The sequence below is a fragment of the Eulemur rufifrons genome, chromosome 29, assembly GCF_041146395.1.
Source record: "Eulemur rufifrons isolate Redbay chromosome 29, OSU_ERuf_1, whole genome shotgun sequence".
NCBI lineage: Eukaryota > Metazoa > Chordata > Mammalia > Primates > Lemuridae > Eulemur > Eulemur rufifrons.
Window position 1 is genome coordinate 29,147,726 of NC_091011.1, and position 21,797 is coordinate 29,169,522.

At 41.5% G+C, this 21,797-nt stretch overlaps 1 protein-coding gene across 2 annotated transcripts in view; it reads left to right on the top strand.

The window, feature by feature from the left end:
* The first annotated feature begins 12,404 nt into the window (after nucleotides 1–12,404).
* IGF2BP3 (insulin like growth factor 2 mRNA binding protein 3) overlaps nucleotides 12,405–21,797 on the top strand; it is a 123,151-nt gene continuing 113,758 nt past the window's right edge. For both annotated transcript variants that reach the window (XM_069461986.1, XM_069461987.1), the window contains exons 1-2: nucleotides 12,405–12,579; nucleotides 13,981–14,041. In XM_069461986.1, coding sequence (XP_069318087.1) covers nucleotides 12,405–12,579; nucleotides 13,981–14,041 — 236 coding nt within the window. The remainder of the gene's footprint in view (nucleotides 12,580–13,980; nucleotides 14,042–21,797) is intronic.

Below are 21,797 nucleotides of genomic sequence, written 5' to 3' on the forward strand. Positions count from 1 at the left end.
ATTTTGATATTGTTTTCATTCTTTTATTTTAAATTCTGTATTACGATAATAATTTCTTACCTAAGTTCACAAGAAACACAAGGGTCTGATTCCATCAGAAGGAAACCTTTTATGAAAATTAATTGTTTTACTTGGAGAGCTGAGACAAATTTCTTTTTATGTTTGGCCAGGACGTTCGCTTGTATTAGACGCTGGCCTCAGTAAGGGATCCCTCTATAGGGGAGAGTTTTTCTTTTTCTTTCCACTTTCCCCACTAACTGTTACCTAGCTAGAGTATTTGTATAAACTTTTGTTTCTCTCTCTCTCTGATACTAGCTATATGTACAAAAAATATCCCTCCCTGCATTATTTTCCAGTGTCAAGCAGTAATCCCTTCCTCCCTTGCATTTTATAGAACTTTCTTAAGTGGTCCAATGATTTCATCAATATTCCTAGTCTTAGCCCTTTTTCTGAAAACTAAATTCCACAAATATTTGTTGAAGGTTCCTCAGTGCCCTTGTGTGTCGAAAAAGGTGAAGGGTGGTACAAATAGTTTAACTCTTTTTACAGCTGTGGAAACAAAGGCCCAGGAGGTGAAAAAAACTGACCCAGGGTCACAGCAGGGTCAGCTACACACACAGAAATCAGGCACCACAGTGGCATCCACAGTTTAGGAAGGAAGGCCAACCGGTTTACAGGTAAACGAAGGTATTGAAGAGCAGTGTTTAGCTCAAAGGCACAGCCAAGGACTTTGAGCTCTTGGGAGCCCATTTTACTTTTCAGTTCATGTAGCTAGTTAGGGGTGAGAAGCCAGGAGTATTTATGGCCAGTAACCACTACTCCTACTGGTGTGAGAAAATAAGACAAGAGCTGGTGGCAGGGAGAGTTTGAGTTTCTGCCAGCAGTTCTTCAACTCTCCAGGAGATAGCAGTGGAGGGAGGAGTTCGAACTACACCATGGGGAGATATCTATATGTGTATATATGTATGTATATGTATATATATGTATGTGTATCATATATATGTAAATGTTAATAGTAATACATAGTCCCCATTTGAAATTTCACAAAAGCAAAAACAGAATAAAATTCAACCCTGCTGATTGTTAATTTGGAGTAAATCTGAACATATCATTTTTCAAGTTTGATATAAGGAGGAGTTTCTTAGCTAACTGCCAAGGTGTAGTGAGGTGGTTGTTAAAGCAGCCTCCTTGCCCCCAAGAGATTATGATGGAGCTGGGCCTTGAAGCAAGCTTTCGAGAGACACGAGAGAGATCATGGGCTAAAGCAATCATGGGATCTTCCACAACAGCCTTTCACATTGAACTGATTTTACCTGTTGGGGACAGTTTAAACAAGATCCTGACTAAAGTCACTGAGCTGAAGCAGGTAATTTTTTTCAAGGTCTCCTCCACCAGCAAAGCTTTCAACCTTATCTTTCAATGACATGCAGAACGTCTGAGCAGCATACATGTAGGCATTTTAGGCATTTTTTTTTTTTTTTTTTAAGTAGTAATATTGGGTCTGGGCAAACCTCACCTTGGGTCTGTTTTCTTATCACCAGAAATAGAGAAAAAATACTATTCATACCTTCCACTCAGAGTTGTTATATATATCATTCTGTGACAAACACATCTCAGTCCCACCTCTGAACTAGCCGTCTGACTGCATTGACCTTCCTTGGGCCTCAACTTCCTCAACAGTAAAATGGGTATCTAGTAGATTCTTAGTAATCCTTCCAGCCCTCAAATTATAGGATGTTTTTATGAAATAGGTTCAATTGAAAGTCATAGAAAATACTCTGTATAGTCCCCTAGTTATTAAATAAACTTTTAAATACAAAGTATTCAAGAATTTGGATAAAAAGGAGTATTTTCCCACTTTGCTTTTCTCTTTCCGTTAAATAAAAAGTGCTAATATCATACACTTTTAAAGATAAAATCTTAACTATCAAAATTACATTTTAGAGAAATTGTAACTTATTATTTGCTATAAAGAATCTAGATACCTTCCGGTTCATGCGTCCTTTTCCTGTTACAAGTACTTTAAACATTTTGACTTCCCTTTACACCACAAAGTCTGGTTTCTTGCCTTTACATTCACTCTAGCCTGGGTTTTTGCAAACAAGAATATATCTGCATAGCAGGATTCAAAATTCAGAGTCTATTAATTTCCTCTTACATTGCGGAATCACTTTGATAATGACAAACTGCGGCAATTTGCTTGAAATACATTGTTTTCAAAATGAATTTGTTTGAATACCCAAACTCTAATCAGCTACATATATACATAAAATCGAATTCTCCAATGTCCTTAAATTACCTGTAATATTATTTTTAAAAAATCAGCAAAACCTGTTTTATGAACTTATAAACATCATTAAATCTGTTGGCTTCTAATAGGTTTTATTTCAAGCTTTCATGGAAAGTTAGAAGCAAAAGAACTATATTTTAATCCACAGATAATATGTTTTTATAAAATAACTCATAGGCTTCAGCATAACTTGTATGGTTTTTTAATTTACTGCAAAGAAAAATGGAAAAAAACCCTTTAAAAACGAGGCAATTTTTTTATATCATATATAAAGTTACATTAAATGAAACTACAAACTATTAAAGATTCTTCTCATGCTAATTAGTTATAACTGCACATTAACAATACATTCAAGTTTTTACTCTGTTACAAATTTTAAACAATAAAGACTATGAGCTTGATCACTGGATTTGGTTGTGAGAAGATAATTTTTAGCTTAATCACAAGTTCCATAAATCTGATGATTTCAATATTTTTTCTTGCTTATACATCTCTGTGCTTGGCTGTAATGTATTTGTAAATTGTCATAGCCAGAGAGTGATTGTGCTTATTGCAGAATTGCCATAAAGAAAGAAAATAAATGTATCACTTACTGTAACAAAAATAAACTGTTTTGTTTGTTTAAAAAGCAATGGCTATTCTCCATCTGTTTAAAGGCTCAAAGTATTATAAGGTTTGGTTCTCCTAACGTAATATGACTCCTCCCCCCTCTTTGTAATAAAATAATTTGGGGAAATTTAGTAATCAAGGAAAGAGAATATTTTACAAGAATAGTAATAGAAAGAGACTATCATTTGATTGAAACAACATTCTGCATTTATAGCAACTAAAAACTTTATTGGTGGTCATTCCTGAAGCAACATTAGTTTAATCTCAGCTTCCCTAACCCATACAAATAAAAACAAGACAGTAAATAAAAGGACCCAGAGTTTACTTAAAATCTGAGTTTCCTCTCCATATCCAAAGTTTCAAAAACATTGTTGGTTTCACAACAACAGCAAACTAGTATCTTTGGCTCTTCCTTTAATAGGAGCATTTTCTCAAATAATACTGTTCACTTTTATTAAAGTATCCACATGTAGATAATGTGCACACATAGAAGTGCTAGAACAATCCAACAGAAAGAATTTGTGATAACAACTTCATATGTTGTAGATAAATTTAACTTTTCAAAATGACGAGTATTACTTCTGTCAATTTTTAAACTGATTACATTTATGTTTTAATAATGTTGCTAGATATTTTATGTGTGTAATGCTAAATATAATAATTTAAAAAATAGAAAACAAGGTACAGAAAAATATAAGACTGAAAACAGATTTGTATTATTTAAGTTCTAATGTTGACATACTAGTTCAATCTGTATTGTTAGTCTTTATCTCCCAAGCTTTAAAAATGTCATATTGAAGTATTCTGATGGTTAAGAAAAACCTTTAAAAAGTAATGCTTACCTTGCTTGTTTGAACCTGCAACTTCAGAATTTGAACACAAGTTATATCATGCTTTGCTCCTTCACAAATCTCCATAAAGGGCTTCTCAGCAGAAATGTGCATATGTTCACGTGTCCAATTGCACACACTGACTGCATTCCATACCCCACAGAACTGCCCTCAACTGGAAGATTTGTTGTTGTTGTTGTTGTTGAGGGAACAGAACAATGTTACCTTTAACCCTACTGGTCTATTTTGCAGGATTAAAATATCTACTCAACTTTTTTTGTCTTACTGATATTTAAAACAAAATTCAATTTAATTGGTTTTTAAAAGTCACTATATTGGCTCTGGATTAAAATAAAATTTGAATATATTTCTATGGCTGACAGAGATAAGCACCTAGAGTGTACTACACTAAAATTTTTGATTTTTTAGTTTATTTTCTACTTACCTTTTTATAGATGACCATTCATTTAAATGAAAACCAAAGATAGACTTTGAATCTTGGTAACAAAGAAATATGAAAGCAAAGAAATTACCATAGGATATGTGGTAACAGAATCAAGGAGCAAAATTCTAGGCAATTTTCAACAAGGAACACAAAAGATGTAACATACTTACTTGTCCCATAACAAAATGTTAACTATAATGCAGAAACAGTATCTATTTCTGATATAACAAAACTGGTATTTTTTTCTTGGCTTTTTTGACCTCTGTTACATTGTTAGTGTCTTTTTTATGAATTAGATTTTTAATAGCAGGATTAGAATTAGGCTATCTCTGCAAGAGGGATCATATATTATTTCAGCTTAAAGAAAGATTAAAGAGCAATATGTTTCATACTTGTTTATACCAAATTGTACACATTTTAAAAAGTCTTTACTCATATTTTACAAGTAATATTTAGTTACTTTTAAATTATTCTCCAAGTATTGGAAAGTGCTAGGAAAACATTTCAGATTATAAAATAAAATGTGAATAGTTTACCCTACAAAGAAAAATGATTTACAAAATAGAAAAATTCTATTTTGTAAATGATTCTATGATTGACATAAGACCTCCCCAAAACAAAATTAAATAAGGATTGGAAATTATCAAACAGGCTCAATTGTTGATAATAAAATTAAACTTCAGGTCAAACAAAATTTTGCCTTTAAGAAAGCACTGTCAATTTAAAAATAATTGGCCACTAAATTTAAGTCAGTTGAGGAAAAGCAACAAAAAATACTACCAACTTTTATATTTTTAAACAATCTACTATTAAAAAGAAATAACTGTTCAAGATAAGTATGTTAGACATGAATTTTAGGACAAATTTTTATAGTGTCAATTTTGATAAAGATTTCAGATTAAGTTTTGATTTTTTTTTCTGCTATATCTTATGAGCTCAGATTCCTCATGAACTTCAGCTGAAATGTTTTGAAATTAAAACAAAAAACAAAACCCCTCACCTAGCCTGCTCCTTCCTTCTTTAAAGCAAGGATCACCATGCTAAAGAGTGCTCAGGACCAGAATGTAAACTGAACTCAAGAAAGAATGGATTTTAATGAGTCAAAGTGGAGATGGTAATGATCTACCATTATTCTTGCAAGTAAGGAATTAAAAAATACATTCTTCCTTAATCTAAAAATTAACTTTACATTTATAGACAGCATAAGGAATTCAATTTATCTCAAAGATCATCTAAAAAGAGTTAGAGTGTGTGTGTGTGTGTGTGTGTGTGTGTGTGTGTGAAATCTGCTGTTTCATTAAGGAAACTAATTTCCAAATCTTTTGGAATGGGATTCTTGAATAGAAGTGGTCAGAAAAACAAAGGGTCCAAATATGAAAATAGTAAGCTAAGATGTTTTTTAATGTACATGTTAGAAAATGCTGAAAACTAGCTATAACCTCAGCATGTGCTTTGCTTTCAGATTATTTTAGTGGGGAGAGTAGGGTCTTATTGTTCTTTCCAGTGGGATTTCATGCTTGGATTACTGTCCCATTTTACTCCATTAGTTAATACATTCTCTCTCTACCCCCTTCCTTCCACCCTTAGCAAGGAAACATGCAGGATAAATGAGTTGCAACCAAGAAACAAGATTAAATACCCAAATGTTCCCAACTTCCCCAGACCCCTCCCCCCACAAACAAATGCCTATCTTCTTTGTTTTCTATGGCTGGTTTGCCAATACATACGTACACACCAATTACCAAAGAGTCTTTTCATTAAAGGTCCCATCCTTCCCCCACTAGAAGAATGAGTATTTTAAAGTTTGCACCCAAGTGATGCAGTATAATCCAGAATGTAACTGCAATAAAAGGAATCATGCTTATCTACTACTTTAACAATTATCTATAAAGTTTACCAGATAAAAATTCCCATTCCTGACTTAGTAGTTGAAAATTAAAAAAATCAGTTTCTCTCAACCAGAACAGAGGTTTGTTTTTATTAAAAAAAAAAAAAATTGATTGTGTAAATCTTTGATTTTGAGAAAATATTTAAAATACCACAGAGGAAATACTAAAAGGTATGTTAAAATAAAAATAAAGATTTTAGAGGTCCCAGGTTTTAGAGTTTTGCCTTGTCTAGATTAATTTTGAAAGTTTTTTTTTACAATTACAACTTACTCTAAAGATTCTTTAGTATTGTTCTAATGTATTATTTTTAAAATATAAAAATTATAGAATATATAAATCCTAACCTAGAATCATGTTACAAATAATCATGTCTTCACATTTTAAATTTCTTAGGTGTTAAAGGGTTATCTAAATTATTAACTCTATAATCTTTAGCATACTGTAAATTCAGTCTCTAAGCTTTAATTAATTTGTTCAACTCAAAATAAACCATTTATAAGTTACTCTAATGTTTCTGAGGAATAATTTTACGTGACAACTTCAAAAATACTATCTATTAATCACATTAGTGAAATATAGTTAATTTATAGAAAATGCAAACAAAATATGTATAATGATTATTCCTATTTTAAAAGTTTTCCTTTACTAATCAACTCAGTGTTTTTGTTTGTTTGTTTAAAAAAGCTGCTCAAGTAACTTTGTTTTAGTATTATGGTACATGCCAATTTATGTTACTTTTGTTTTTAGAGACCAGAACTAAATAGTACAGAACTAAAGATAATTTTTCCAAAAGAACTTAAAGAGGACATAACATCACTATACCTAAGAATTAACAATACAGAGAAAATCCTTGAATTCACTGATTTAAAACAGTTATCTCAAAGTTTTTAATATTTACTGAGGAATTACCGTTTTACTAGACTTTAACCAAATCGAGTATTTTGTCAATACTTGAAAAAAAGAACAATTAAATTATCTGTGAACAAATTAAGTTATATTCTTAACTGGTACATTTCCTTTTCTCCAGATAATTAAAGATTGGTAAAGTCTGTTATGAAATTATAATAGATATAGCAAACAAATTTTTACTTCCTTCATGTCACAACCAGAGTTCTGATCTTTAATATATTTTTGACAAGACCAATAGCAATTTATTTATATAATTACAAACCCACCAAAGACACCAGCATTGAGAATACACCACTGTGTTTGTTTGCCTTTTCAGTTAATCAAATTAAATATGATTATTTCGTTTGTCTTGTGCTTTTCCAAGTCAAATTCATATTTAATTTTTCTCACCGTCTCCACCAAACGTCAGTAAAATTAGAACATTTCAGCTACAGAAATCAATCCTTCAAGGTAGGTCTCAGCTTCATTGGTCTTAAGGCAGATTCAACGAAAACGTGGTCTCCGCATAGTTGATTTTACCCGGAATTTTTCGTTTGCTTTTTTTGGAGGGGTTGTTTGGTTTTGCTTAAAGCAACCCTGTGGACCACAAAGGGGGTTAGAAAGGGAGGGGGGCAGAACGGATCGATTTCTCTAGAAGCCCAGGAAAGTTCAGGCATCTGCAAATTTAGTACAGTTGTTTTAAAGAAAAAAGACGTATACATCCTAAGAGGTTGGAAATGGACAGGGAAACGAAGATGTGACTCCAGCTGCTGAGCATGGCGCAGACCCAGGACCTCCGGGCGCCGGACGGTGGGGGAAGGGAGGGGATCTGCGGGCACCACGCGGTCAGCCGAAGGGGCGGGCTCCACACCCGGACACTCAATTTTCTACCCTTCCCAACAGTTACCTCCCTCTCTCCGCCTTGGGGGTTGGGGCTGGGGGCGAGCAGTTAAAGGGCAGGAAAAATGAGAGCAAGAAGAGGGGAACACAAAACCACCCCTCAATCTCAACAAAAACCAACGAGGGCGCAAAGGGTTATTTTCGCGCCACAAAAGATGGAAATCCAGGGACGGCGCCGGGGCCAATGAATGGAAACCAGCAAACGGCTCCGGCGGCGGCGGCCGACGGTGATAGGCTCCCCGCCTGCACCAATCGGGCGAGGGGAGAAGCCCCCCGCCCTCGGCCGGGGCGGCGTCTCTCTCAACGCCGGTTGCTCAACTTGGTCTCGGCGAGTCGACCCCGTGGAGCGCGGGAGCCCCGCCCCGGGGCCGCTTCAGCGCGCTCTGTGCGCCCGCCCGGCTGCCCCGCCGGGTTCGGCCGGGGCCTCTCATCCTCCTCCTCCTCCGTGGGTACCAGGCATCCCCGAGCGCCAGGGAACCCCGCACTTACGCGACACCGAGGCCGGACCTGCGGGACGGTCGCCAAACGCACGCTGCCTGGTCCGTGCCCGCGGCTCGCGGGCGAGGGAGGATCTCAGGTGGGATGGGGCGGCGAGGGGAAGCGCAGAGGTTGCCCCCGGCCCCACGGCTCCGCGCCGACGGAGGCCACCCGAGGCGGAGCCAGAGCCCGAGGTCCCGCTGCAGGGCCGGGGGAGGGCGGTCCAGTGGTCAGGGCCCCGGAGGCGAGCAGGCGGCCGACGAAAGCCCTTCCCCAGTGTGAGCTGCAAGGATCCCGCCCTCTTTCCTCGGGCTGAGCCAGAGGAAAAAGGAAACAACCCCATATTCTCATCTCCTGGGGCACCATTTTTTATTTTAAACAAAAATACAAGAGGCCAGATCCGGGTTACTACTTATCACGCCTCTGGCTTAAACAGATCAGAGTCCAGGAGAGCTGTTCCAAAGAGCAAGAGCGTGTTAAAATACCTCCTAGGAGGCCCAGGCGACGCGGCGGGCATTGTGTGCCCACCCGCGTGAGGGGCTTTGGCTCCCGGCTGGTCTCAGGCAGCCGGGAGTCAGGAGGGGTGGCAGCAGGACTGCCCTTTCCCCCTCCTCGTCTGCTCAGCCTTCGCCTATAACCTGTGGATTTGGTAACCGACCTTCTAAACATAGTTTTTCTCCTTTAATATCATACTGACCCATAAGAAGCATTTTTACTGTCCTCAGGTCAGCAAAGAGGAGGTACAGCTGTCCAAAGAGTAAACAGACTGCAGTTGGAAAGATTCAGCCACATCCGAGGGCAGATACGATGGGTGGGAGTTCTTTCTTGGTGGAATTGACATTAATTAGGAGCTACAACTGCTTCAGGAAGAACCTGGAGTAGCCCATAAACAGTTAATTTGTGTGAGATTCATTAAAAAACTGGAAGTTAGGTTGACTTTATATTCGTTATTGAAAATTCACCAAAGATATTTTTGCACTTGAAGTAAAAAACAACTATCCATGATCTTTTTACTCAGCCATGGAGGATATAGTTATTCCTTGAATGCTTGGAAGATTGGAAGTGGAGTGGACTGTATCCACCTCCCTTTCTGATGTCTGAGCTTATATTACTAGTGTATGTTTTTAAGGTCCTAGATGGAGTATCCAGTTTGTTACAATAATACACAGATTAAGTTCACAAGAGTCCCAGGAACATACTTCATCAAAACAGCATACACTTGTTTTAAATTCCAGCTGTTAGGTTTGTTTGATAATGACAGACAACCATGGGCTAGTATTTATGGAAAATAAACAATTTATCCCATGCTTTAGAAGTTGATATTTCCTTAGGTCTCAGTTTTAATAAGAGCAAATACAATCAACAATCCAGGAGCCACTGTTCAATTGACTCTGGGAGCAAGCTGAACATACAGAATTTGTTCTTAAGAGAAATTACTAAGAGTTAAGTGATCAAGAGACTATAACATTTACAGTGGTATTAAGGAGAGCAAAAATTACTAAATGAATAAAAAGCATATTTCTCCAAATGGCTTTTGATCACATGCAACAGGTACATTTAAAATAAATTCACAATTTGTTGAATTTACATTTTGCATACCATAGAATACATATTTTTTGTTTTATAAGGTCCTCTTTTTTAAAAAACATTTAAAAAGTAAGCTCTTCTTAAAAGTCAAACCTAAACATAAACAGAAATTTTGTCACCAAAATGTTCTTTCAATATGGAGCTCAAAATACAGTTCTAAACATTGTTATACAGGAACACGTTTGTCTCTCCCATCTCAAAGTAAAAACATTTCATTAAATTAAACATGAATGAAATTATTGTGAAAGTGTGTTTAGGTTTAAAATGTTGGATTTGCTTAGCAGGAAAGGAAAACCTGTTAGAACAGTTGCATTTAAAATAATCTGACACCTTCCGGTTACTTAGCACAAAATTACAAAGTATGTTGTTTGTAAAAGACAAATGTAAATATTCTTTATATCATGCAATAATTTCCATGCTTTAAAAATAAACTGCTATTGATCTTTTAATTGGAATATACACACTTTTAAATGCTATAAACGGGTTTGACAAAGAGAAGCGAATTATATCAATTAATGACTGAAGACGTTTCTAGTGTAAATCACAATATTTCCTCTATTCACGATACTTTTTCTACCAGTAAGAGTACCAAGTCATTAAAGATCCTTGTTTACATTTTCATGTAATATAGAATTTCTTTCACTTTTTAAAAATTAGCATTTTAAGTCTTTTTCATGGAATACCTGTTAAAAGTATACCACAAGAATCTGGTGCAAATGAAGCCTTTGAGTAGAGCACACAATCATTAAACGACACTTGGAGATTTCCACAAGATCCCCAGCACTGCCCTCGTTTCCGTATTCCTCGTCTCCAGTTCACATTTTGTTGGCCCACAAAGGCTCCACTGGGCCCAGAGCCTCTCCCCCACACCCACCATTGTACTCGTTACATATAGGGAAAATCATGAATGGCTCTCACGGCCAAATGCAGGCAGAAAGGCAGAAAAGACTCGAACAATTTTTCAAGTGCGAATACCACCTATGGGTAACGCTGAGCGGTCTTCCTGTTTAAAAGTCCCAAGTTCTCCAACTAAAATTATTTAAATAAAAGTACCAGCCTACACCACTCCTCCCTCTCTAGAAACTACAGAAAGGGAAGGTTTCCCTTTAAATACCGACTTTTCCCACTTTGAATCCTCTTCTCCTGCCGCCCAGTCCCCCGACGCCCCCATCCCCAAGCCAGAAACCTCCGCCCCTGAGCTCCCCTCCCCCACCAGTGGCCTAGCCCGCCCCCGGCCTCATTTATCCCGGAGCCTTTTCTGAATCGCGCAACCAATGGCAAACGCGAAGCCGAGAGCCACCGCGAGCACAGGCGGAGGCGGAGGAGGTGTCGCCCAGACACCCGCCCAGGACGCTGCGGGCTCCCATCCCCCACCGCCCCGGCTCGGGGCCGCCCCACTCCCGCGGTGCCCCGAGCCTGACTGGGGTGCACCGGGTGGGGCGAGTCCGCCCGCCTGTCCCGCCCCCAATCCCGCTGCGTTTCCGTCCCTGCCAGCCTTGGAAACGTGCTCGCGGCTTTGCTGGGGTTACACTTCTCATGTCATTAAAGCCACCAGGCGAGTTCGGGATTGTGACTCTTTGGTTTTGTTAATTACCTGTTCTAAAAAAGTGAATGATTAAAACTACGGGGACTAGAGCCGAGGAACTGCCTAGCACCCCACCCCTTTCCTCGTTGAAAAAAAAAAAAAAAATCAATATTCCAACCCTCCCTCCCCGGATCGGCCCTGACCAGATAACCCTTTCTAAACTCGTATGGTGACAATCAGCTCCCCTCGGCGCCGGGCTACGGCTTCTTTAGCATTTTTTCCCTCCTCCTCCTCCCCCTGCTCAGGGTCCCTCGCCCAATCTCGTTTCCCCTCCCCCTCTTCCTCTCGCTCGTTCTTTTTTTTTTCCTCCGAAACCCACTCTAATTGAGGCGCTGGGATTCCTCACGTGAGACGTTGATTTGTAGTTTGAACACGTGGCTCATTCAAAAAGCCGGACACTCGGAGCCGATTTTTTCCGCCTCCTGCGCCTTCCTCCCTCCTCCCCCTCTCCCCTCCCTCCTGCCAGTCACCCTTCTGGGTTTTTATGGGGAGGCGGCGCCTGCCTCACGTAGTGTGATATTTTCACAGTCGGCTGGCCGATGCCAAAGGGGTTGGAGAGGAAGAGACAAAAAGTAGTTTTTCCCCTCCTCCTTCTCCTTTCTCTTACTAATCCCGCCTCCTCCTCAGAGTTAGGAAGACTCGTTGATGCGTTTGGGTTGTAGCTAGGCTTTTTCTTTCCTTTCTTTCTTTTCTTTTCTTTTTCTTTTTTTAAGTATCTAGAGAAGAACAAGAACCCTCGGATCTGATTTTTGGCTCCTCGTTCTAGTGCTTGGTTCTTACTGTGTTTGTGTGTTTTAAAGGCCAGAAGACGAGGGGAACAAAACCCGCCGGATCCATCCATCACTGTGGGTGGTTTTAATTTTTCCTTTTTCTCATTAATTTTTTTAAACCACCAATCTGCACGATGAACAAACTGTATATCGGAAACCTCAGCGAGAACGCCGCCCCCTCGGACCTAGAAAGTATCTTCAAGGACGCCAAAATCCCGGTGTCGGGACCCTTCCTGGTGAAGACGGGCTACGCGTTCGTGGACTGCCCGGACGAGAGCTGGGCCCTCAAGGCCATCGAGGCGCTTTCAGGTGGGCCCCGGCCTGGCCCCGCTCGGACTCCCGCCCCAGCCTGGCGCCGCCGGCCCGAGCCCACCGGGGCGGCTCCGCGAGCCCCAGGCCCGGCGCGGGCGGGGAGCGGGGGTGAGGCCCGAGCGCCCACTCGCGTGGGGGCCGGGGGCTCCCCTCAGCCTCGGCGCCCACTCGGGCCCGCGGCTCCCCTCCCCCGGCCGCGGTTTGCTGGGCGAGGGCGGACGCGCTGTCAAGAGAGCCCCGGCGCCGGCTCGGAGGGGCGCGGGGCTGGGGGGAGGCGCGCTCCACCCGCGCCCCGCCCGGGCCCAGGCGCGTGCTCCAGGCCCGGCACGCTGGGCCGAGCTTGAGCGGCCGCTTGTTCCTCCTTCCTTCCTGCTTTCCCCTGGTCGTTATTTACGGCGCTGGCTTCGCTGCCCTCCCCCCCGGCCTTGGAGAATGGAAAGTGGCCTCGACCCGGCTGCCGAGTGAGGCCGAGAGCTGGTGTCTCGCACAGGCGGCCCCGCGCTTCCTCTCCACCCTGCGGGAGGGGAGCGAGTGCGCCCGGTTTCCCTGTTCCACATTCCACCTCTCCTGGTCCGACAAGCAAAAGGGGCAGGTGGGCGGGGGCCGCAGCTTGTCGCCTGGGAGAGAGTCGCCCTCACGGCTCTGGGCCACCCGCCGCTCTCCCGGCTCTGACGCGGGGCTGCGGCCTCCGGGGGTGGCAGGGTGGCTCATCCAAGGCGGGGGACCATGCCATGCCTGGCGGGGCAGAACGGCCCAGGGAGGGCTGCGCTGGGGGTCCCTCTGGGAGCCCCCTGCCTTTCGGCTTCCCTGTTATCTCCGACCTGGGGCGGGAGTCTTGTCGTCCTTTGCTCCTGGTTTAGTCTGTTGAACGGCACCTCTGGCCATTCACTCGTCCTTCGTCTCCCCTGTCGTCCCTGGCCCTTTCCCGCCACTCCCTGTCCTCCCCAGCCCCACCGCCTAGTGTTCCCCGCGGGCCTGGGCTCAAGCAGAGAGAAAGGCCGGGGAGCTCCTTCCTGAAAAAAGCCAATGTAGCCTCCTCCCCTGAGTTTGTCCCGTTGGGAGTGTCCCTCTTGCGGGCCTTGTGGGGTTGGGTGACCCCCCCACCCCTTGGTGGGCCGGAGAGGCCTGGGGACTAAAATGTTACCCAAGTAGTGGCCCCGCCAATTGATCCTCTTCTCCAACCATCCGTAAGTTAAAAACCCACACCCATCCAAGGGGGTCGGCTTCCCACCCGTTTGAAAGCCGGCTTCTCTGTAGGCCTTAAACCGCGTCCAGGCCTTGGGGGCAGTTAGGGGTCTCAGGAGGCCATTTGTGTCGCCGCTTAGGCTGTGCCTGTCCTTAGGGTGGGGAGAGCCGCTGAACCCGGCCGACCTTCTCTCACTTATTGTGTGTCCGCAGGTAAAATGGAACTGCATGGGAAACCCATAGAAGTTGAGCACTCGGTCCCCAAAAGGCAAAGGTGAGCTTGTGTTCTGTTTTCACCGATTCTCTTCCCACTCCATTACTGGGAGGAAAGACTCAGCTGAAAACAACTTCTTGTCCTCCTGTGCTTACCAGGCTGCTGTATGGCTTGGCGTTTCTTTTTCCCTTGCGTTTAAGTTTATGGCAGGGCTGTGTGTGTTGCTAGTGCTGTGGCCCCTGCCGCTCGGTTGTTATTGGTTATCAAAATCTCTCAAGGAAGCTCACAGCTAGATGTTTTGTGTCAGAGCAGGTCAAATTGTTACAACGGGAAATCGAAATCAAAAGTCTCAACGGGCAGACTTGGGGAGTCTGCAGGACCTAGGGAGCAAGGGATGACCCCCCACACCCTTAGGAACAAGGTAGCGGAAAGCGGTTGCGGACACGCGCGGGGTCGCGCGCCTTTCCTTCCCTGTCCTGAGTTGGGAGGCCCGGGGCGCATCTGAGAAGAGAGGAATTTGCCTTTCCCCTGTTTGCTTGCCCGCGGGTATTGGAACACGTGAGCGAACTCCGGGGCTTCTCCAGCCCAGAAATACCTTTTGGTCACTCCAAAGCTATATGTAATAGATTTCTGTAGTCACAGCCTTTGTCTCCCCCTCCCCTTTTAGGATATATTTTTTTTGCTTACAAGATTTGTGCTACTTAAGCAGGAGGATTTCTCTTCTCCGAGAGCATGTGTAGTGTGTCACTTTACAGAATGTTTGCAGACTATTTTGGCCTCTGAAGTATTTTGGAGACATGGCTCCTTTCTCTAGAGCAGGCCAGAATTTGGCTCTGTAACTAACTGGAAAGGCTGTACCCACCCAGTGTCCCTGAGGGGGTTGTCCTGTGCCATTTTGGGTTTTGCAAGGTGGGGTTAGGGTTTCTGCGTGCTCCTCTCCCATCCCCCTACTCCCAGCTTGAGCCAAACAATAAGCTCGAATTTAATTTAAACCAGGGCTCCCTGTATCTGGTTAGGTATTGGTGAGAGTGCCTGCCGGAGGGCAGGAGGGGCTTGCTCTGTGGTTCCTGGTGCTGTGCAGAGATAGATGGCTACACAAAATGTCATCTGTATGCCTATTTCCGAATTGAGCTCTCTTCCATGTAAAGCGTTTTCACAAATCTTGTTTTTAGGAACGAGCTGATTTGGATTTTTGTGGATTTCTCTTGTTCATGTACTTAAATCTCATTAGGATAATTGAAAAGAGATTCGAGTGACCTGATTTAGTTCTAGTTGGGAATTTTAGTAGTGGTCAAGTTATTTCATATAGAATGTAATTATTTTTAAAAAGCTTCTAAAATAATAGAATGTGTACTGAAAAATACCTAGATTGAGCTTAGTTTAACAGGAATTGAAAAACTGAGGGAGAAGTTGTAGCCCCCTAAAAAGTTTAAAGGCATAGTCTGAATTGGTTATCTAGGAAAAAAATGTGAGCACATTCTGCCAATTTTAATTGGTTTCATATTTGGCCAGTGTGTCTTAATTTTCTTAAAATGTTGAATTAAAAGAATAAGCAAATGGTTTTTTGAAGGACTGGCATTTTACCATTTGAGAGTTTCTAAGTTTAAACATTAAATGTTTGAGTTTTTCAGATACACTTCATTGACCTACATGTAAATACAGATTACTTGGCCTTACTCTCCTGCTTCTCCTTTCCAACCTGGTGTGAATTTCTCCCCAAGTGTAGGAAATTAAATTTAAAATACTACCTGATAAAAACTGCCTGTTTTGTTCTTAAAGGCTTTTGCCCAGCCTAAAAACATACTTAGTTACTTGTTATTTTATAATGAACAGGAGTTTCTCTTTAGGAAAGCACATAAGGTAAAATGTTACCAGTGGCAGCAAGTATTTATCAATGGAAACTTTTTCAATTTATTAACAATGTAGATTAAATATTCAAGCTCATTTTTCACTAGCATGAAAATGCCCAGGAATTTAAATGATACAGTACCATCTTACTGGAAAATAAATAAAGGTGAGAACACTGGAGACAATTTTTTACTGATTTGAGAGAAAAATCAAGTAAATCTTTTGCTTGTGTTGAAATGTTTTAAAAGCAGAGCTTACTTTGCTGCGGGGAAATTTACTGGAAATTTGTATTAAAATTGTTTTAACTGAACTTTGGAGCTGTGATGCAGTTTCCCTTATCTGAACTGTTCCACCATCTGCACAGGCTCTGTGAGAGGGCAGAGAAGGCACCCTGGTGACCACATGCCCAGTATCTACGGGAAGGTCAAGGGGTGGTCCTGGAGGGGGTTGCTATGATAGTGAGTTGAATGCCGCAGTGCAATCCTTGCCAAGTGAGTCTGCTGGACTTCAGGGTGGAGTTCTTTCTGCTTAGCAGTCATTTCATTCCATCCTGTCATCATGTGGGCATCTGAGGCAGGCACACCCACATGTGCAGCAATGACCTTTATACCTGCTGTGCAAGGCATGCTGGGAACCTGGTGCTGGAGAATGCTATGGCAGCAGGCTTAGATGGATGAATGGGCTTGCACTAACTAAACAGGGGAGCAGACCCAGGAGGTGATTGGATGCTTGGCAGGCTGGTCTAGCTCTGAGTGAAGCTGGGTGGGGATCCTTTCAGGAAAGGGCATTGTTGAGTTTGGTTCAGACCAAGCTTAGCTCCTGATTACCGAAGTCTCAAGGGAATGTGGAAGGAATGTGGCTTTTCTGCATTCAGATACCCCTCAGTTGGGGGAGATTATAGCAGTACTTCACAGACCTTGAGATCCCTGCATCTGGGATGAAGAGAAGATTGCGCTGGATATCTGTGATAGTGTTAAAAGATAAAGCAAATGAAGACTTGGTGACTCTGAGGTATAGGCTTAATGTTTTCCTCCCCTTGTAGATAAAAGTGGGTGTGGACATAGTTGTGACTTTGAAGACTGTAGCTGAGTTTGGTTGGAAGAGCTGCTGGTATCTTGTGGGGCCTTGTATGTGCCCCTATGTGATTATGTAAATAGCACTGATGTCCTTCTTTGTTATGTTGTGGGCTGTTGGGCATGGGAGAGGGAATAGGAAAGTTGCTGACAGTGAGGGAACTGAGAGGATAGTGGCTTTAGTTCAATTTCCATGGCTTTTTAAATTATGAAAATAATTTCATATTGTTTTCTATTGTCTGTTTTTGATTAAACTTTCTCATGATTTAGCTGTTAGCATTAATTAGGATTAAATGTAGCTGAAAACATATTTGAATAAAGGAGAAAAAAAGATATTATAGTTAATGTTTTTCCAGGAAGGATTCTATAAAACAAACTGTGATGCCTAAGCTCAAATGTCCCTCTTTTTTGTTTCCTTAAAAAAAGAAAATAAGCTGAGTCTGGTGGTGCTTGCCTGTAGTCCCAGCTACTCAGGAGGCTATGCTTGAGCCCAGGAGTTCAAGGGTGCAGTGATCTATGATCAGGCCACTACACTTAAGCCTGGGTGACAGAGGAAGACCTCATCTCTAAATAAGTGACCAACTTATTTCCATATTAGAATTTGTGTTTAACATGTAAATTGGATAGAGTATTATAAAAGTAACTGTGGTTTTAAATGTATTATACTTTCAGTGGCTACTTAAAATCTAATGTTGCATTTTAATAGCTGTTAAGTATAAAATAGGATGGTACCATGACCAGCAACATGCCCATTAGCCAAAGCATGTGACCCCTCACAGTGGGGCTGACTTCATAGTCTTAGAACAAGAAAAGCTCTTTTTAATGTGGAACATTTAAACACACAGGTATGAATAGGAGTGTACCTCTTCCTTATCAGTGTGGTATTGGTGAATATTGTGAATTGGGGAAATTTCTCACACATGTAGCGACTTGGTTCTGAATGTTAGGAAACTTTTTTGGCTGGTAAAGGATTATAAGAAGGGTTATCTTTAGAATGCTCAGTTTAAGATCACTGTGTGACTGCTTAAATGGTTGTAGTCGGAGAGGTTTTTTTCTTGGTTTCATATTTTCTCAGAACAGTTTGAAAGATTTCTTTGGTTTTAATACAATTATAAAAAATTAAATGAATGTTGCTAAGTAGCTTCTGTGTGGTTGTCCACAGTAACTCGGAGGAAGATGTGATGGAAACATGACATGTGCCTGGAGCCAGTGGGAATCGAGAATCTTGGCTTCTGTTTCTGGCGTTCCTTTTGATTTGTGTGATCACTTACATTCTCTGTTCAAGGCCAAATGCCATTATAATAAACTACAAGGCACATACAGTATTTTGTTCTGAGATTTTTACCATTCTGCTTGGAATAAACAGGTTAGTAGCTAAGGCTTCAAAATCTTTTGGAATTACAGAGATCTGGGGTTTTCCCTGTATGAAGCTTGACTTGAATGTTTCTGTAGTATGGTAGCTCAGTTGCTTTTGCAACCTCTTTCAGGCAGTCAGCAAGAGGGAAATGGTCTTTGCCATGCTTTGAAACCCTTTCAGGAGCCACATTGCTTCAGTTAATGTGTTATAGGATTGAGATTTTGTATTAAAGTGAAGCTGTTGAACCATCTTTTTATATTTGAAGTGACTTCATTATAATTGTCTTTAGCAGTGTGCAGGCAGCAACTTTTCTAGCAGTAACTAATTTTTGAAAGGTATGAATTATCCATTCAGTAACTTTGGCGGTTGGTTTGGTCTTGGAGGAAGGAGAGGCGGAAAGACGAGATGGTTAGCTGTGCTATTCTTAGCTGAGTTTCCTTTATCGACTGTTGCCTCTGATTCAAGCTTCCAGAGTCATAAGACAGGAGGTGGCAGTGTGGTAGCAATGACCAAGGGGTAGGATTGGCATTCTTACTTAGGATCTCTGCTCCATAAATCTGATGTTACAAATTGGCTTGGACTGCCGGGATTTTGCTTGAAGGCTGGTGGCAAGCACAGTTTTGAGTGCTCCATTAAAATTGAGGGTGTAATTTATCATGGTCTAAAATTGCTGTTTGGCAAGGGTTCAGTACTGGTAAATAAACACAGTTATAAATATTGATATAGTATGTGAGCTTTATCGCCCTGAAGGGGAATACATAGTACATAAACTGTACGTATTTTAGAGAATTATCCTGAGACCATTTAACTTGATTCGAAAATAGTTTGAAATTATTGTAGAAGTATTCTTTGAGGAATCTAGTAGAACTATAAGGTGAAAAAGGCCTAAGTCCTTAGACTATCTGGCATTATCACTTAGTTGTTTAGGGAGTTGATTTTGTTGTGATCGTGGTATTTCAGTTATCCCTTGCTGCATAACAAACCACCCCAAAACAAGAACTCATGATTCTATAGTTCTGTTAGGAGGTTGGTTCTTTTCCATGTGGTATCATTTGGGGCATTTACTAAGCTGGGCTAACAGGACCAAGAAGGCTTCATTCACTCTTATAACTGGTCTCTTAGTGGTTGTCCTTGTGACCTTTCTCCACATGGTATCTCATCGTCAAAAGTAGCCTGAGCTTTTTTATATATAGCACAGCTGACTACCCCAAGTGAAAGTGGAAGCTGCTAGTCTTGTTAAAGGCTGGACTCAAAATTGACACATTGTTAACTCCTGTCCCATTCGATTGGTTAAGGCAAGTCACCAGGCCTGCCCAGATTCCAGCGGGATATAGAGATAGCCTATCTCTGGGTGGTAGAGTGGCTTGCAGGTACGGAGAGGGAGGAATTGTTGGTGACCATATTTGTAGATTATCTTCCACTGATTGGAGGAGGGAAGAAGTAGTGGCGTCAAAATGTTTTGAACGTAAAATATTAGAAAATTGCATGTAGTACTAGAAATGGAGAGCCAGCCCCTATTGTAATACCCTGGTAAGAGATGATGGCATTAGCTTTGCAGGTAATGAGTAGCAGCTGTTCTCTGTATAGCCATGAGGAACAGCCAACAGGATTTGCCGATGAATTAAATAAGGAGTATGAGAAGAGACAAAGATGACAAGATTTTTTGGCCAAAAAAACTGAGTGGAAGATGGTGCCATTTACCAAAATGGAGAATATTGGGGGAGGAGCAGATTCTTGGGTGGAAATCCAGCTTTGCTTTTGGTGTATTGTGTTTCTAATACTTACTAGAAATGTAAATGATGAAGTGGAATAGGCAGTTGGGTATATCAGTCTGGAGCTCAAGGACATAAAGGTGAAAATTAGGGGCTTCGTTGGCTTGTGGTATTTGAAACCATGGAATTGGACAAGACCACAAAGCACCCGAGCCTGGGACTCTAGAAGAAAGGAGAGACCAGCAGAGGAGGATGACAGGAGGATGATAACCTAGAAGAAAGCAAGCAGAGGGAACTGCTTGTGGGAGGTAAATGAAGAAAGCCTGTGGAGAAGGAGGGTGTAATCAACTATGTAGAAAACCACTGAGAGTTACTGATTTAGATGGGTGAATAAGTGAGTGTGGGGGTGTATTAAATTTCAGCCTTCTGGCTCTTCTGTAAATAGATGGAAAATGGTTTACAAATTTTGGAGCAACCTGGGATATACCCTTTCTTTCAGAATTCATTTTTTAGGATCTTGATTCATTTTATTTTCTAGAAACATCTGAGCATACTCTGTTTATTATCTGTTAAAGATGGAAGAGTCTTCCAACTTTAATAGATCCTCTTGCTCAGTGGACAAGACTTGTTTGTGACATCTAACAACAATTGACCTCTTGCATCTTTCAGCATCTGTGATGGCTATGAGCTCACTTTCAGATTACAGACAACTCATTCTACGTGTTTTTTTTTTTTTTTTTTTTGAGACAGTGTCTTGCTCTGTCACCCGGGCTAGAGTGCCATGGCATCAGCCTAGCTCACAGCAACCTCAAACTCCTGGGCTCAAGCAATCCTCCTGCCTCAGCCTCCCAAGCAGCTGGGACTATAGGCGAGCACAACCACACCCGGCTAATTTTTTTCTATTTTTAGTTGCCTGGCTAAATTTTTCTATTTTTAGTAGAGACATGATCTCTCTCTTGCTCAGGCTGGCCTCTCTTTCTTTTTCTTCCCCTACCCCCCCCCCACCCCCCAATCCATATTGAAATCGGGCTGGTCTCCAACTCCTGAGCTCAAGCAATCCTCCTGACTCAGCCTCCCAGAGTGCTAGGATTACAGGAGTGAGCCACCGCGCCCAGCCTCGTCCTGCTTTTTTATTACGGTACATCTGGGAAATTCTCTAAAGCTGTCTTAGGTTCCAAAACAGTGTAGACCAAATCTAGTGCTTCTGTGTGGTGGTCTAAATGCTTGATTTAACAAGCAGAGGTTGAAACTATTGGCTAAATGTTTATGGATATCATGGGCTAGGTTTAAAATACTTTATTTTAGGATGCTAGCATAAATTAAGCATTCCTTCCATTGTATTCACAAAACTTTTGCTATAAGAATCTTTTGGAATTAACTAAATTCTCTCATTTTTGCATACTTAAAAATCTGGTCTTTGGTAAAGTAGCATACTCCCCAAATTATGAGTCCTGTCTTTGGTCACAATAGTTGCCCAAACTAGGTGATTGATATGTTCGATCAATTGATTTTTTTGAGACAGGATTTGGTCTGAATAATTATTTTCAATACCTTTTTTTCTGTCTGTGCAAGTCCTCTGATCAGTGTAGTACTACTTTCAAAATGTTTAAACAGCTACTATTTTAGGAAAGGTAAAGTAATAAAAATGAGATAACACAATAGATTCTTAAGTGGTATTGGTTGCTTTACTAAAGTTTCTCAATAAGGCCCTGGGAGAAGTGACCAACTGAAGCCCATTTCCAGGTGCTGTGACTCTGCCCTGACTGCCTTCATTCCTTCCATTTAAGTTGTTCAAATCCTCAAAGCACACAGGAGCCCCATCGTGT